General features: G+C 43.2%; 1 protein-coding gene across 1 annotated transcript; it reads left to right on the top strand.

The window, feature by feature from the left end:
- The first annotated feature begins 1,057 nt into the window (after window positions 1–1,057).
- Window positions 1,058–3,876, top strand: LOC124147075 (E3 ubiquitin-protein ligase TRIM71-like). Its single transcript, XM_046517682.2, has one exon. It carries the CDS (start codon window positions 1,173–1,175, stop codon window positions 3,087–3,089), a length of 1,917 nt encoding a protein of 638 aa, XP_046373638.2. The 5' UTR covers window positions 1,058–1,172; the 3' UTR covers window positions 3,090–3,876.
- Window positions 3,877–14,959: the final 11,083 nt, after the last annotated feature.

The raw sequence follows: 14,959 nt of genomic DNA, 5'->3' as shown, positions 1-14,959 counted from the left end.
GAGGTTGCAAGACTAGGACAGTACAGAAATAGGACACGGATACACACAAGCAGGGTATGACTCAGGGTCGTTATTCTCTAAACTTGCAGCAATGCAAGGGGACAAGATGCCAGAATTTACATGTGGTATTTGGGTTCCTATAAGTATCAACATCTAAAATTATGAACATTAGATATATTAAAGCACATAAAGTAAAAGTTGTTTGAAGAAAACCTCTATCAAAATTATAATTTCTTGTGATGAAATTTGATGTTTTGAATGTCAACAAAACAAAACTTGACAATGTGTTATAAAAGAAGCAGCAAAGATCTAATTTCGAATTACAAACCTACAACCAATTTTACCTATCTATGTAGGTATCTTGCTGTCTCCTAGCAGCCTTGTTAGAGGTGTTACTTTCAAGTTAGACCTGAGAGGTTTTTAATTTGAATTGCATAAACAGCATTTAAATATGCATCTATGGTGATTTTTGACGGGTTTGATATTTTTCATATGAAAATTCCATGACGTGAATCGAGCCTGTAACCTCACATACCATGTTTTGTTTTGCAACGCACTGATTTCCCACTGTGCCTAGGGGCAGGCTCAATCTTACATGTCATGACTTCAGTTATCTGCTTGCTGCACATGGTTTCCTCTCGCCCACTGTAATCGAATTCGTTTTATACCGCGACTAATGTATTGTTTCATTATAAGGTATCCTGATGATTTTTATGCTTCCTTGCATTTCTTGCATTTAGACGGTTGATAAGTTTGTTAAAACACTTGGCGGATGCAGGTCGTCGATCCCAATTGCGTACATCGATGTACGTTCAGTCATTGGATTGTCTGGTCCAGACAATTATTTACAGATGGCGTCGTATAGCTGGAATATTGTGGCGTTAAACAACAAACAAGATCAGGAAATACTTATCACGTTAATATAACAATGACGAGGCGTAAGTGTGCACTCGACGATACTGACATGTCACACAATGTAGACAAATAGATACCATGACTGGCGTATCTTTATCTTTACGTTATCAAGGTGTGCATCTTTCACCCTCGTTATCTCTATGAAGTCCGGACCTGTGATACACGGCGGCTACCATAGACAGTCAACAAGTGATTGTTTCTTCATAAGTTTATGTTACACCTGCTGAAAGGCATCGATTTATTGCACCAGAATCGTAATGGCCGACACATCTTCAGAAACAGCGCAAAACATTACCAGTGGCGTTGATGCGCAGGATGATATAGGACTCGCAGGTCAAGATGGCGGACAAAGTGACGCACACACTCCTCGAAGTCAACGGAATAGTCAAGACGGAGATCGGCCGGGTGCAGATGATGGTGGAGACAGTGATGTCAATGTTGACCACGTTCATGAGGTTGAGGAGGACGGGAACCAGAGAGCGGAAGGAGAAGGGGGACACCCGGGCGAGGAGGGCGTGGTTCGGGCAAGGTATTGTGGGTTGTGTGAGGAAGGTCACCCCGCAGAAGGCAGGTGCATGAATTGTTGTGAAGACCTCTGTACTAACTGTATTAAATATCACGAAAGACTCCGAGTCACGGCTCTTCATAATATCCTCCTGTTCGAGCCGGGGGCCACCAGTGACATTGTGGTCCCTACCAGGTCCAATACGGACTGTCATAAGCACAACGAACCACTCAAGTTTTACTGCCAGACTTGTAAGCAAGCAGTGTGTAGAGACTGCATCCTGACAGCACACAAGGGCCACCAGGCCGTTGACCTGACAGACGAAGTGGACAATGCTAAAAAAGAAGCAGAGCGACTTTTAAAGAGGGTTCAGAACAGCGTCCGTCGGTCAGAGCGGGAAATGGGGGATCTGAGGACCTACCATGCTGAATTCCTGGACAAAGTCCGGAAGGTGTCCGACGTGATTGACAAGCTCCATACAGCGGTGCTCCAGAGGGTGGAGAGGTCCTACCAGGAACTCACTCAGATGATAGCAGCGACCAAGGAGGACGAAGTGATGCGTCTGGAGCAGATTGAAGAGTTCCTACAACAACGGTTGCTGTCTGCGTCTGACTTCACTGCTGTGGCTGACCACGTGCTGACGAGCCAGGATGGGATTGACGTCATGTTGAAGCTAGACATGATGAAGCAATCTGTAACGCCTGTCTGCCAACATGCCGACTTCCAGAAGGGACATGCTGAATTCTTCTTGGCGAAAAACCCACGGTTCACCTGCAATACCGCCGACAATATTCTGGGGCGGGTGGCCTTCTCTTTAATGTGGCCCCCTGTAACCAATACCCCAGAGAGACGGGCATTCATACGAGAAATCAGGCTTAAAAGAGAAGTAGCGTTTCATATTTGGGAGATGCATTGCACTAAACCGTCGGTCAGAGGGATTGTTGAGGGTCCCAATGGGGTTGTATGGGTCGCGACCCCTCGTTCCCTTCTCACCATTGGAGTCAACGGTGAACGTAAGAACAGTGTCCATCTTACAACCGACATAGCAAGCATTACCGGAGGACCAGACGGGAGGCTCCTTGTGGCGTTCATACAAGGTAATACCAACAAGATTTTGTATCAGGACAATTGGTCCAACTTTGCCCCCGTACCGGGACCCATGCCTTCGATAGCTAGTAGCATAGATGGACAAAGAATTCTGGTGCCTCAGATGTGCCACGGCGCGCCCCGATTGCTGGTCATTTGTAATCAAGGCAAGGACATCGTGGACGTCGACCTCCCCCCACAGCTCGCCAGCGACTTTGACATCCCAAGCTTTAGTGTAGGACCTGACGGCGAGGTCGCTATGTGCATCGGTAAACGTGACATGGTCGTTATCCTGACGCCGTCCTTCAAGTACAAGAGTGACTACCACGGGCCCGATGGCGTCTTGTACCCCAGGAGCATCTGTTACGACAAGCTGGGCCATCTCATCGTCGCCGACAGCAAGAGATGTAATGTTCAGCTTGTCAGTAAGGATGGACGGTTCTTGTCCTACCTGCTAAACAAGGAGGATTTTCAAGACATCGGGTCACCAACTGCCGTGACCGTCGATAATCGGGGGAGGCTGTGGATTGGAACCGGGAATGGCAATGTGTGTGCCTACACCTACATGCACGACATTCTGTGACGGCATTGTGTGTGCCTACACCTACATGCACGACATTCTGTGACGGCATTGTGTGTGCCTACACCTACATGCACGACATTCTGTGACGGCATTGTGTGTGCCTACAGCTACATGCTCATTTTGTGCCTACAGCTACATGCACGACATTCTGTGACGGCAATGTGTGTGCCTACACCTACATGCACGACATTCTGTGACGGCATTGTGTGTGACTACATCTACATGCACGACATTCTGTGACGGCAATGTGTGTGCCTACACCTACATGCACGACATTCTGTGACGGCAATGTGTGTGCCTACACCTACATGCACGACATTCTGTGACGGCATTGTGTGTGCCTACATCTACTTGCACGACATTCTGTGACGGCATTGTGTGTGACTACATCTACATGCACGACATTCTGTGACGGCATTGTGTGTGACTACACCTACATGCACGACATTCTGTGACGGTATTGTGTGTGACTACAGCTACATGCTCATTTTGTGCCTACAGCTACATGCACGACATTCTGTGACGGCAATGTGTGTGCCTACACCTACATGCACGACATTTTGTGACGGCAAAACGTGTTTCTACACCTACATGCACGACATTCTGTGACGGCATTGTGCGTGCCTACACCTACATGCACGACATTTTGTTACAGCAACGTGTGCTCCTACACATACATGTACGACATTCATTCGTTATTGAATTGCTACCACATGCTAAGATTGACAAGAAATCAGCGACACCAAGCCCTTGGACGATTGCAAGCTGGAAAAACCGCCCGGCAAGTAGCTAATGCATTTCAAGTCCATGTAAGGACCATTTACAGGCTCCAGCAACGGTACCAGACCACCAACACTACAGATGACCGAACACGTAGTGGAAGACTAAGGGTCACCACCCGACGTCAGGATCGTCAGACTGTGCGACAGCATCTTCAAGATCGCTTTGTAACTGCTGCGGAAACTGCTCGACAGTCTGGCGACGCCGTGGTGGACGTTATTCGGATGCTTGTGTTGTTGAGAGAGACTCGTGGGGTGGTCCGAGCATAATGGTGTGGGGTGGAATTGGTCTTGCACAGAGGGTCGGCCCTGTGGTCTTCCAGAACATCGGTCCAGGGAGAGGGAATCGTGTCACAGCAGCTCGGTACATTGATCAAGTCTTGAGACCACACGCCATACCTCATTTTGCACGTCGCCGCAACCACGAGTTTCAGCATGATAACGCCCGTGCCCATACTGCGAGAGCAACAAGAGACTTACTCCAGCAGAATGGCATCAGAACCATACAATGGCCTGCCCTCAGTCCCGATTTAAATCCCATTGAGCACCTGTGGGACGAGATTCAAAGACGACTAAATGACGTCCGACCAAGGCCGACAACTGCAGCTGAACTGCGTCAGGCGTTCCACAGAGTGTGGGCTCAAGTGCCTATGGCCTTCATCAACCGCCTCATCCATTCCATGTATCGACGTTGCACGGCAGTCATTAGTGCATATGGCGGACACACGAGATACTGACTTGTGATGCCATTTTCTCAGAGACTAGTGTTATGTTTCACTTTAAGAACATTTGGCACTTTAATTTCAACATTGATGATCAGTTTCATCTTTTAAATATGTCTCAAAGTATGTTTACAGTGTTTGGACAAATAAGGTTTCTCATATATCTATCCATGGTGACGTTTATTTGGCGGTTCAGTATATATTGTATAACATGTGACTACACTTATGTAACAGATATCATGGTTATAAGTTTCCGGTTTAGAAACCTCTGCATGCGTTCGTGCGTGCGTGCGTGCGTGCGTGCGTGTGTGTGTGCGTGCGTGCGTGCGTGCGTGCGTGCGTGCGTGCGTGCGTGCGTGCGAGTTGTTTAACACCGCACTCAGCAATATTCCAGATATATGACGGCGACCTGCAATCACTACAGTCTGGACCAGACAAACCTGTGATTGATATTGAGACCAACGATCCACGCCGTCGGAGTCCATTGTCACGCAATCAATCAAGTCAGTGAGCCTCACCCCACAAGTCTTATCTTACGACCAGCACAGGCTGCTGGGAAGCAATCCTAACCCGGAATCCCTAAGGGGTGGTAAGATATGTCAGTCCCTCCATAGGATGTCAAGTCATTTGCGCCCTAAATTCCATTTAGAAACAAATGAATGCGTCCATATACTTTTCCTCCGAAAGACACCCAAACCATTCTACATAACATACTTTTGAGAACCCTTTTCTGTGTTGTCATAGTACTCTTGGACACACAGATTAAGACGGGGGTACAGGCCTATGCCCCAACCCTGAATCTGAAACTGAATTCATCGGTTTTTAACAAACAGCAATTAGCTTCCAAACACAATTTTTTCCCTAAAGAATTATTTGTATTCATTTAGCATTTTGTTTTTATTTTAAGAGAGAGAGAGAGAGAGAGAGAGAGAGAGAGAGAGAGAGAGAGAGAGAGAGAGAGAAGGACAGACAGACAGACAGACAGACAGACAGGGAGAGAGACAGGGAGAGAGAGAGACACACAGAGAGACAGGCGCGCACACGCACACGCACACGCACACGCACACGCACACGCACACCAAAATATTATGATTGTATAATTCTCCACATTGCCACAATGCATGAAGCCCATTCTCGATGTCCGCGTGATGGTGAAGCAGACATACAGATAACGCGGCGTTAATCTCTCTCCTTTGTGTCACCATTCAGTCTGATCATCAGACATTGCTCACAGCCAAAATTCTAATTTTGAATATCATACAATCAAATATTATGTATGATAATTATTTAATGTTGTCATTTTGAACAAAACCACACAAACACATGTCATTTGTCTTAAATCTTTCAGGAATACGTTATTAGTTGAGGCTCTGGAATGTGTAGGTTTGTAAACAAACATTGCATCGCCGTTGCTCACACACAAATATTATGTTTGCGTCTGGGCCATACATAAATTAGATGAGGGCTAGCAGTTAGGAGGGCTTAGTTTATACCTGTTCTTTGACAAATAACCAATTTTGTTGATTGATTTGGATTAAAGGCAATAGACAAAAGCAGAGTGACACTACGGCAGGCTTAAGACTCAGTATCCCGATTACTGAAATAAGGTCCAGACATCATAGATTACCAATAGAAAAGGGCGATGGAGATATATGCCACGGGAAGACAGAATTTGTAGTCACTGTAATAAACATTACTTATCCGACGAAAATCACGATCTACTTATATGTATTTTGCATAACTTGCATAAGTTATATATTCAAAAGATGTATTTTACAAGACCTAGTGCGATATAACTTGATACTAAATTCTTAAAGGTTATGAGAACAAAGGAAATCAGCACAGTTTGTAAAAGAAATCTTTAAGATCTTTAATTAAATTATGAAAGTGTTGCAGTTAAACCTAAAGCTGACTCACGCCTGTCTCCTGCCTCGTGTCACATCATATATCTACACTTGTACTTTCAATATGTCATAGCTGTGACATTGAAGCGAAATACATGTTTTTTGTTATTGTTTGTTGTTGTTGGTAACAGCGAAACTGTCGCAAACCCATATACCCGTTCACTTAAATGATATTACCGAAGGAGTGGTCGTTGTGTGTGACTCCATGGTGAATTAAGTTTAATTATTTTCAGCACGGAATGTTATGATAATATTTAGCAATCTTTGAAGAATTCTTGACATGGGAAAATCGTATGTCCTATTGCTAATCCTTTGGATTCAAACCTTTTTTAGAATTGTTTGAATGCTCGGATAGTAGGGTGAGAAATTGTTCAAACACAAATGTAATTGCTCATACGGGGAGAATCGTTTAGATTGTAGACATAACTTACAAATAGATTTAGAAACCCACATTCGGAGGAAGCACAACACAATATTTAAAAAAGGATCAAAATTAACATTCCGAATCAAATACCATTTGGGAGTTGTGTAAAAATTGTATCAATAGTGTGTGCACATTCCCTGCACATCCGCTGCAGCAACCTTCACCGCCTTTGTTACTGACATTTGCCCTCCATCGATGCATGCTGGAGTGAAGGTTGCTGGAAACATACCTCCTGTTTACACACATTATCTATTATGGGTGATGTGAAATAATATAAAATTAGAATTAGAACACACGTGCACATATATTATGATATATATCTGTCATTCCTATAGGATAGACACTACCATACATATTTCAGGTCCTTTATGAGCGAGTTTTAACGCCGCTTTCAACGGTGTTTCAGCTGATGTGGAGAAGACAAACGTGATGGAGATCTTTGCCGTTTACCACTTGACATCCACAGACATAGATAAGGTGCCGACGAACCTAGGAACGTCATCAAGCGGTTCTGAGATTCGAACCCATTCCACGGGATCAGACACGAAGAAGCTGCGGCGCCTTAGACGACTTGGCACCCCATACGCCCAGGACCCCGTTCCACAAAGCGATCTTAGCGCTACGATTGTCGTAAGTCAGTGTTAAAGAATGGGAGTTACGATCAACTTAGAGCTAAGATCACTTTGTGGAACGGGGCCCTGCAGGACGTATCTGGTAAACGCGTGTACCTGGTCACTGACTGAACATGACTACATTCGTTATAGCGCGAGTGCTTCGTATGAATTTAATTAACTCGCTATCTTGAACCATATGATAACCTTTCTCCAGGATGTCATACTTTCTCATCACGTGTATCACCCTATATCAGTTGCCTCTCTTGTTTGTATTACCTGAACTGAACCTTATTGACGCTCAGGCCGCTATCAGCGACATCAGAGGTACAACATTATTTCAACAACATAATACATATACATATAAGTACATATATACAAAAACAGAACCGCGACTGGTGGTCGTTTCATTCGATTATATCATCTATATCCTGTTTATATAAGAAATTTGTTTATTTAGTTAATTAGGAGAGTATACGGCCTCTGATTCAGTGGGGTTAAATGAGTGATTACATGACATCTCAATGCTATACCAATACTATGTACCTTGGACGTTTTAATCTGTTGATGTTATAAAACATAATTTTATTGTTGCTTATAGGGTCACAAGTTGGCCCAGTCATCTAAGGCGTCTCAATTCGCTTTGCAGAGATACGTTCTTTGGACGGTCCCGAATCCAATGATCGTGGGTTCGAATCCCGAATTCGCTCTGATACTGTATGTAGGTTTGTCAGCACCATACCCGCGCTCGTGGGTTTCACCAAAGTGGTAAAGATCTGAGACACCATTTACTTCGGGCTTGCCTCCCACATGAAGCTGACACGCCGTGATGTAACTGGAATACTGTTCAAAGAATAAAATGTCGCCTTAAGGTAACAGATCTATTATTGAGAGAGTTGACAAATAAAACTGTGATGGATGTAAATGTTAAATAAATAACTGAATAAACAGATTATGAAAATATCAATTTCTTCATTAATGTGAAGTGGTGGATGATTCAGTGAAATATGTCGAATACTTTCCCAAATAATAAGGTTTACTTTATAGAGGTCCGACATATCCTACATTAAAGACTTGTAGAATCTGTAGACGACACATGTAATGTTCAACATTGAAATATGAGCGACATAATATCGTCATTTCCGTGTCATCAACACAACCAAAGGGGGATATGGTCAGGTGCAGTTTTTCATTGTTGTATCAATATTTGAAAATCTAGAAAATTTGAATTACAGAATATATGGCGATCTAGAAATGGCTATGAGCCATTCTGAATGTGGAATGAGACAAGTACATCTTTATTCTGACATGAGCTTCAACAAGCAAACGTGTTTGTATCAAGGTTGTGTCAATGTGAAACAAGATGGACGCTTTGTAGAATTTGATAATTCAATATTGACGTCAACAAGGACTAAAGATGGCGACCATTGTCAATTGTTGTGCGGCAATGTGGCCCAGCTGTGGTCAAGTGTGAAACTCCTCCACTCCTCGCGTCTGTAGTGGTCACAAGCCACCACTGGACGTTTGCTTGGTGGTCACTCCGCATGCTTGACATTCAGTAACCCACAGCGTTGAGTGTTTGTTGTCAGGGATGAGTCTGGTCGGACCCAGGTTTGTTGTGTGGAGGACTCAGCATGGCTGTCTGTTTTTAAACACAGGACACTAAAGTACATCTACGTCATATTTTAGTGGTGTTATAAGTCGTATTTTGCGGTAAAGAGAGCAGGATATGTTTTGTAATTTACAGCACCCCAGCAGGCTTACGTTACCATTGTCTCATTCAGTCTTTGCGAAAGAATGGTGTGACAAAACAGACTCGAGTACTGTGATAACACAGGTTAGAGGACCGTGACTAAACAGACTAGAGGACCGTGACAAAACAGACTAGAATACCGTGACTAAACAGACTAGAGGACCGTGACAAAACAGACTAGAGGACCGTGACAAAACAGACTAGAGGACCGTGACTAAACAGATTAGAGGACAGTGACAAAACAGACTAGAGGACCGTGACTAAACAGATTAGAGGACAGTGACAAAACAGCTTTTGGAAAAGTATGTGCACTTAAAACAAATAAAACAAATACAATATGCTAAATGAATGCAAATAATTTATTTGGGAAACACTTTGCTTTTGGAATTTTAATTTATAGTCATGACAACACAGATTAATGTACTGTGGCCACCTGGTTAACTGGGCCTCAAACTAGAAAAGTATGTTATGTAGAATGGGTTTTTGGGTGTTCGGAGAAGCAGAATATTACTAGCAGTCATATGTTTCTAACGGGAGTTTTTTGGCGCAAATGACTTGACCTCTTATGGGATGTCGGATTAGAGTTCATCCCCAGCAACCTATGCAATAATTTCCCATATTTGACCCGTGAAGATCTGGGTTAGAATAGGTCTTCAGAAACCCATGCTTGTCGTAAGAGGTGATTATGCTTGTCGAAAGAAGCGACTAACGGGATCGGATGACCAATGACCAATCGACCAATGACGAAGATCGATGATCATGATGATGTCAATCACTGGACTGCCTGGTCCAGACTTGCTTATTTACAGACTCCCGTCATGAAGTTGGAATATTGCTGAGTGCGGCGTTAAACAACAAACCAACAAAACATTTCCCATATTTATCACGACCGCATTCAACATTTTGAAACATTGACACTGACTCACCTCTATCTTTCGTTATCTTGAATGTGCGTACATGGATGTAATATAAAAATACTCTCTCCCCAAAATACGCATGAATCATCAATACCTTCATATTCGTACATATGAACATGATACACAATCAACATTCTTCTAGAAAGCTGTCAGTCATTTCAGGAGTCCATTTTTAATTGCAATCCATGTAAAACATTTCACCCTTGCCAAGAAACCGCTGAAGACACGCCAATTTTAAATCCTTGGCGTGAGTAACTTAAAACAAACAAACAAGCATCGGCAACTGCACCGTCAGCGATGCTTTTGATACATCTTGCCTAATCCACCCCGGCTCTCGGCCCTGTGTCCCAGCCACGCTTACGCATATACCACGCCCACTACGTGACATCAGACACTATTTGTTTGCTGTTTAACGCCGTACTCGGCAATATTCCAGCTATATGATGGAGGTCTGTAAATAATCGTGTCTGGACCAGACAGTCCTGTGATTAACATCATGAACATCGATCTACGCTATGGGATACGATGACATACACCAACCAAGCCAGCGAGCCTGACCACCCGATCCCGTTAGTCGCCACTTACGACAAGCATAGTCGGCTTTTACGCCAAGCATGGGTTGCTGAAGACCTATTGTAACCCGAATCTTCACAAGTACATCAGACACTGACATGATGGGCATCCTATATATGTATATGTAGTCAGGAGTCTGGCACAGCATGCCCCCCCTTGTCTGAATCACCTTTGACTCGGTTGTAGCGAACTAAACGCCGATAAGTATTATGACAGACATTTAATTGACAGTCCGTGTTGCTCCTGTGGATATCAGAGTGAAAACGCCTTACATTATTTCTTTACTTGCTGTAACTTTACTCAGATAAGACTTAATATGCACTTTTACACTACCGGTTATAACCTGGATACTATGAACGGAAACAATGAACTGGCTCACTCTGAAAACCAGAAATTAGTTGAATCCGTCCACGATTTCATCATCAAGACAAAACGTTTCAGCTCTTCACAAATTAATAATTAAATTAACCGGACAATAACCTCATGATTGACTATTACATTTGTTACAAACGACTTGTTACACACACACAAGCTGTAACTTTCTATTTATGTTCACTTTGTATTTGTATTTGATGTAATATGTACAAACATATGTTTTAAATAATGTCTATATCGATGACGTCACATCCTTCATTTCAATATGTGATATATGTTGTATGGGAGCGGTGTTAACATAAGCTGTAAAGCTTGTTCACCAATCCCAACTCATTTCAATGAATAAAAATATGTTTAAACCAATCACCTTTCTGCAATATTTCCCTCAGAAGTGCAATACTCTTATATTTGCCAGAATGGCCACCGGAAACAAAAAGCTGGTAAAATCGCGGATTATGCACAAAATCAAATCCAAAAATGTCTTGGGGATTTGTAGTGGACTTTCTGATGAGCACATGTATAGAGTTAAGGCTCCGTCAGTTGCTGATAACTAAACATAATTGTGTCTTTGTGACCGGGCCAAAATGAGAATCAACCGGATTCCCAATTCTTTCATTCATTGACTCTGATGTTTTTAAAAACAAATGTGTGCCAGACCAACTACAACACCAGCTTCTATTCACCTTATTTTGTTGTAATTCCCAACTTGTCATAATGTTTTTGAGGGCTTGAATGTTAACATATAGATATATAAATCAAGCTCTTTAGTCATGGAATGGAAGCCATGGTCCCTTTGTACAGACATATAAAGTTCACAATATTTCTTTCCCTACATTGCTTTCATGAAACACCTACAATACCAGTGTTTCAGAATTGTTCCCAAATATTATACTATTAAACTTATACAGAGTAGGGTATTTATAATATTCATCAGGAATATTCGGAACACATGTTTTAGGCAGATGATCAAATTAGTAAGAACGTATATTCATATCCATCCTATTCGCAGGATCACATTTCACAAAAATCGATGGTTTCTTGGCACAGTTGCAAATCTACCTGCTTCTGCATTTAGACGATGCGACCTACGACGACACTGTGCCAAACCATCTTATTTACAGTGATGCAACAAATATATGTTTCAACACATAGGTACACATATCGGTTTAAATGGAGAATACGTTTCTGAGCTTAAGACAGCAGAGCATGCCAATCCTGCTGATGCATATAATGGATTCTAGCCATGAATTTATTTTGTCAAAGAACTGATGCTTGCAAACAAACAAATAATATCTGTGGAACGTAGACACCAAAGACTGAAACTCCTACAAGATTGCTGGACATAAAAGGAAGTTCCTAAGCCCTTGAAGATGCTGTAACCCTGATCAAACAACTTTTAAGCAAGACGTATGAAGATCATTGAAATTTTCCAAGAAAGGACACGCTCTATCGTATCTCAAAACTTTTAAAATATAGAAACCAAAGGCTGGGGCTGCTCGACATGAAGGGAAAGTTGAAGTCCTTCCTCTTGTCATACATCCCCAGGAAACCTATTCAAATAACTTATTGCCTAAAATACATCATTGACGGTTTGAGAAAATGTACCCTTTGTGGATTGATGAATGTTGGAGAGACACAACAAAAAATATGGACACGAGTCAGCCAACGTATATCGGTCTCTTAAGAAATAAGGAAGAGAATTTATGGATGTCAACTTCTTTATTATGAGGAAGACAACGTTTCTTACTCCTTCATCAGGTGAATAAATGCTATGAGACAGAGGGAAAAATATGTCCGTGGAAGAACAACAAAAGAAGAAAGATAACAGGTGGAAACTTAACCAGGGAAGCCAAGAGATAATTGGCGCTGACAGGAGATTAGGAATGTACAAATGGAAGCCAACACTTAACAGTGAATTAGCGCTGATAGTTGTTAGCGATGGACAACTGGAAGCCAAGATTTAAATTACCACTGATTGGTAATGTGCAATGGGCAAACGGGAGGCCAGGGGGTATTAGCGCTGATAGTTGTTAGCGATGGACAACTGGAAGTCAGGACTTAAATCACCACTGATTGGTAATGGGTAATGAGCAAACGGGAGGCCAGGGGATATTAGCGCTGATAGTTGTTAGCGATGGACAATTGGAAGCCAGGACTTAAATTACCACTGATTGGTAATGGGTATTGGGCCAACGGGAGGCCAGGGGGTATTAGCGCTGATAGGTAATAGAATGGAAATAGCAATGGACAAATGGAAGCCGGCTAGATAATGGAAGCCGGCTAGATAATGGAAGCCAGCTAGATAATTAGCACCGACAATGATCAAAGCAATAAGTCCCAAGCACAGGGCAGATAGGTTCCCTGGACACGGTTCATGGCTTCTGATGTCAATGGCTTCTTGTAGTTTGCTTTGACGCCCGTTGTTGTTGTTGGTAGAAGACATGTCTTTGGGGACTTCCCACATGATGTTATGGTCTTAGTTCTGGAGGATGTGTTCGGAAATAGCGGATTTCAGATCTAATTTGTTGACAGAGGTCTGATGTTCTTCGAGTCTGGTGGCCCCGTGAAGATCCGGGGTAGAATAGGTCTTCAGCAGCCCATGCTTGTCTCCCCCGTGAAGATCCGGGGTAGGACAGGTCTTGAGCAACCCATGCTTGTCTCCCCCGCGAAGATCCGGGGTAGGACAGGTCTTGAGCAACCCATGCTTGTCTCCCCCGTGAAGATCCGGGGTAGGACAGGTCTTGAGCAACCCATGCTTGTCTCCCCCGCGAAGATCCGGGGTAGGACAGGTCTTCAGCAGCCCATGCTTGCCGTAAAAGGCGACTATGCTTATTGTAAGAAGCGACTGATGGGATCGGGTGGTCAGGCTCGCTGACTTGGTTGGTTATTATCCATCAGACCAATTTATTGGAGGGGTATGTTTTTACATGTGGTCTGATGTCCTGAGAGTTATGCCCCTTAGTTGCAAGGAACCCCAGTCCTGGGTTTGAATCCCATGCTCATGGGTGATATTTCTAAAATACTTTCAAACAGCATAAATCCCAATTCACTCATTTGTGTAGAAAGCAGTAGTTGTCCTAACAACATGATCAGGCACCTGCATTGATATGAATGCTGAGATCTAAGACTTTCATTCGTTTGAAGTATTCATGAACACACAACGTGACCCTTGAAGATCTTGGGTAGAATAGGTCTTCAGCAACCCATGCTTGCCGTAAAAAGCGACTTAGCTTGTTGTAAGAGGCGACTAACGGGATCGGGTGGTCAGGCTCGCTGACTTGGTTGATGGAAGTCATCGATCCCAATTGAGTGGATCGATGTTCATGATATCAATCACTGAACTGTCTGGTCCAGACTCGATTATTTACAGACCGCCGTCATATAGCTGGAATATTGCTGATTGCGGCGTAAAACAAGAAATCAACCAACCAATCGAGTCTGGTGTTGAGGCTTCTGAGGTTTTCTCCAAGGGGACCTGCGCTGCTTGTGCCTCTGCCATTGGCTTGTAGATGGGTGTTGATGGACTTGCAGCTAGAAAAGGTGACATCTATGTTGGCTTTGTTCTTGATAAAGGCGGGACTCTAAAATCTGTTGACAAGTCCCTTCCTCCCCTCTTTCGTACTGAATTCCAGAGCTTCACAAAAATCCGTACAAAGAAAAATATATTGATGGGGCTAACATATTTATTGAAATGGAACATTTGGGAAAGAAGTAGGCATCTCCGTGGGCATCAATTGAGCCCCCCTCCTTGCAGATCAGTTCTTTAGGTTTATAAATAAGAATTTCTGCTTGGAAAAATATAAACAAGGACA

This window comes from Haliotis rufescens, unplaced genomic scaffold, assembly GCF_023055435.1.
Source record: "Haliotis rufescens isolate VD_foot unplaced genomic scaffold, xgHalRufe1.0.p SCAF_1, whole genome shotgun sequence".
NCBI classification, from domain to species: Eukaryota; Metazoa; Mollusca; class Gastropoda; order Lepetellida; family Haliotidae; genus Haliotis; species Haliotis rufescens.
Note: the sequence above shows the minus strand (reverse complement) of the source record. Positions and strands in the feature narration are given on the sequence as shown.

Excerpts from the sequence above, each read along its gene's own strand:
- LOC124147075 (XM_046517682.2), top strand. The coding sequence starts at position 1,173 with ATGGCCGACACATCTTCAGAAACAGCGCAAAACATTACCAGTGGCGTT.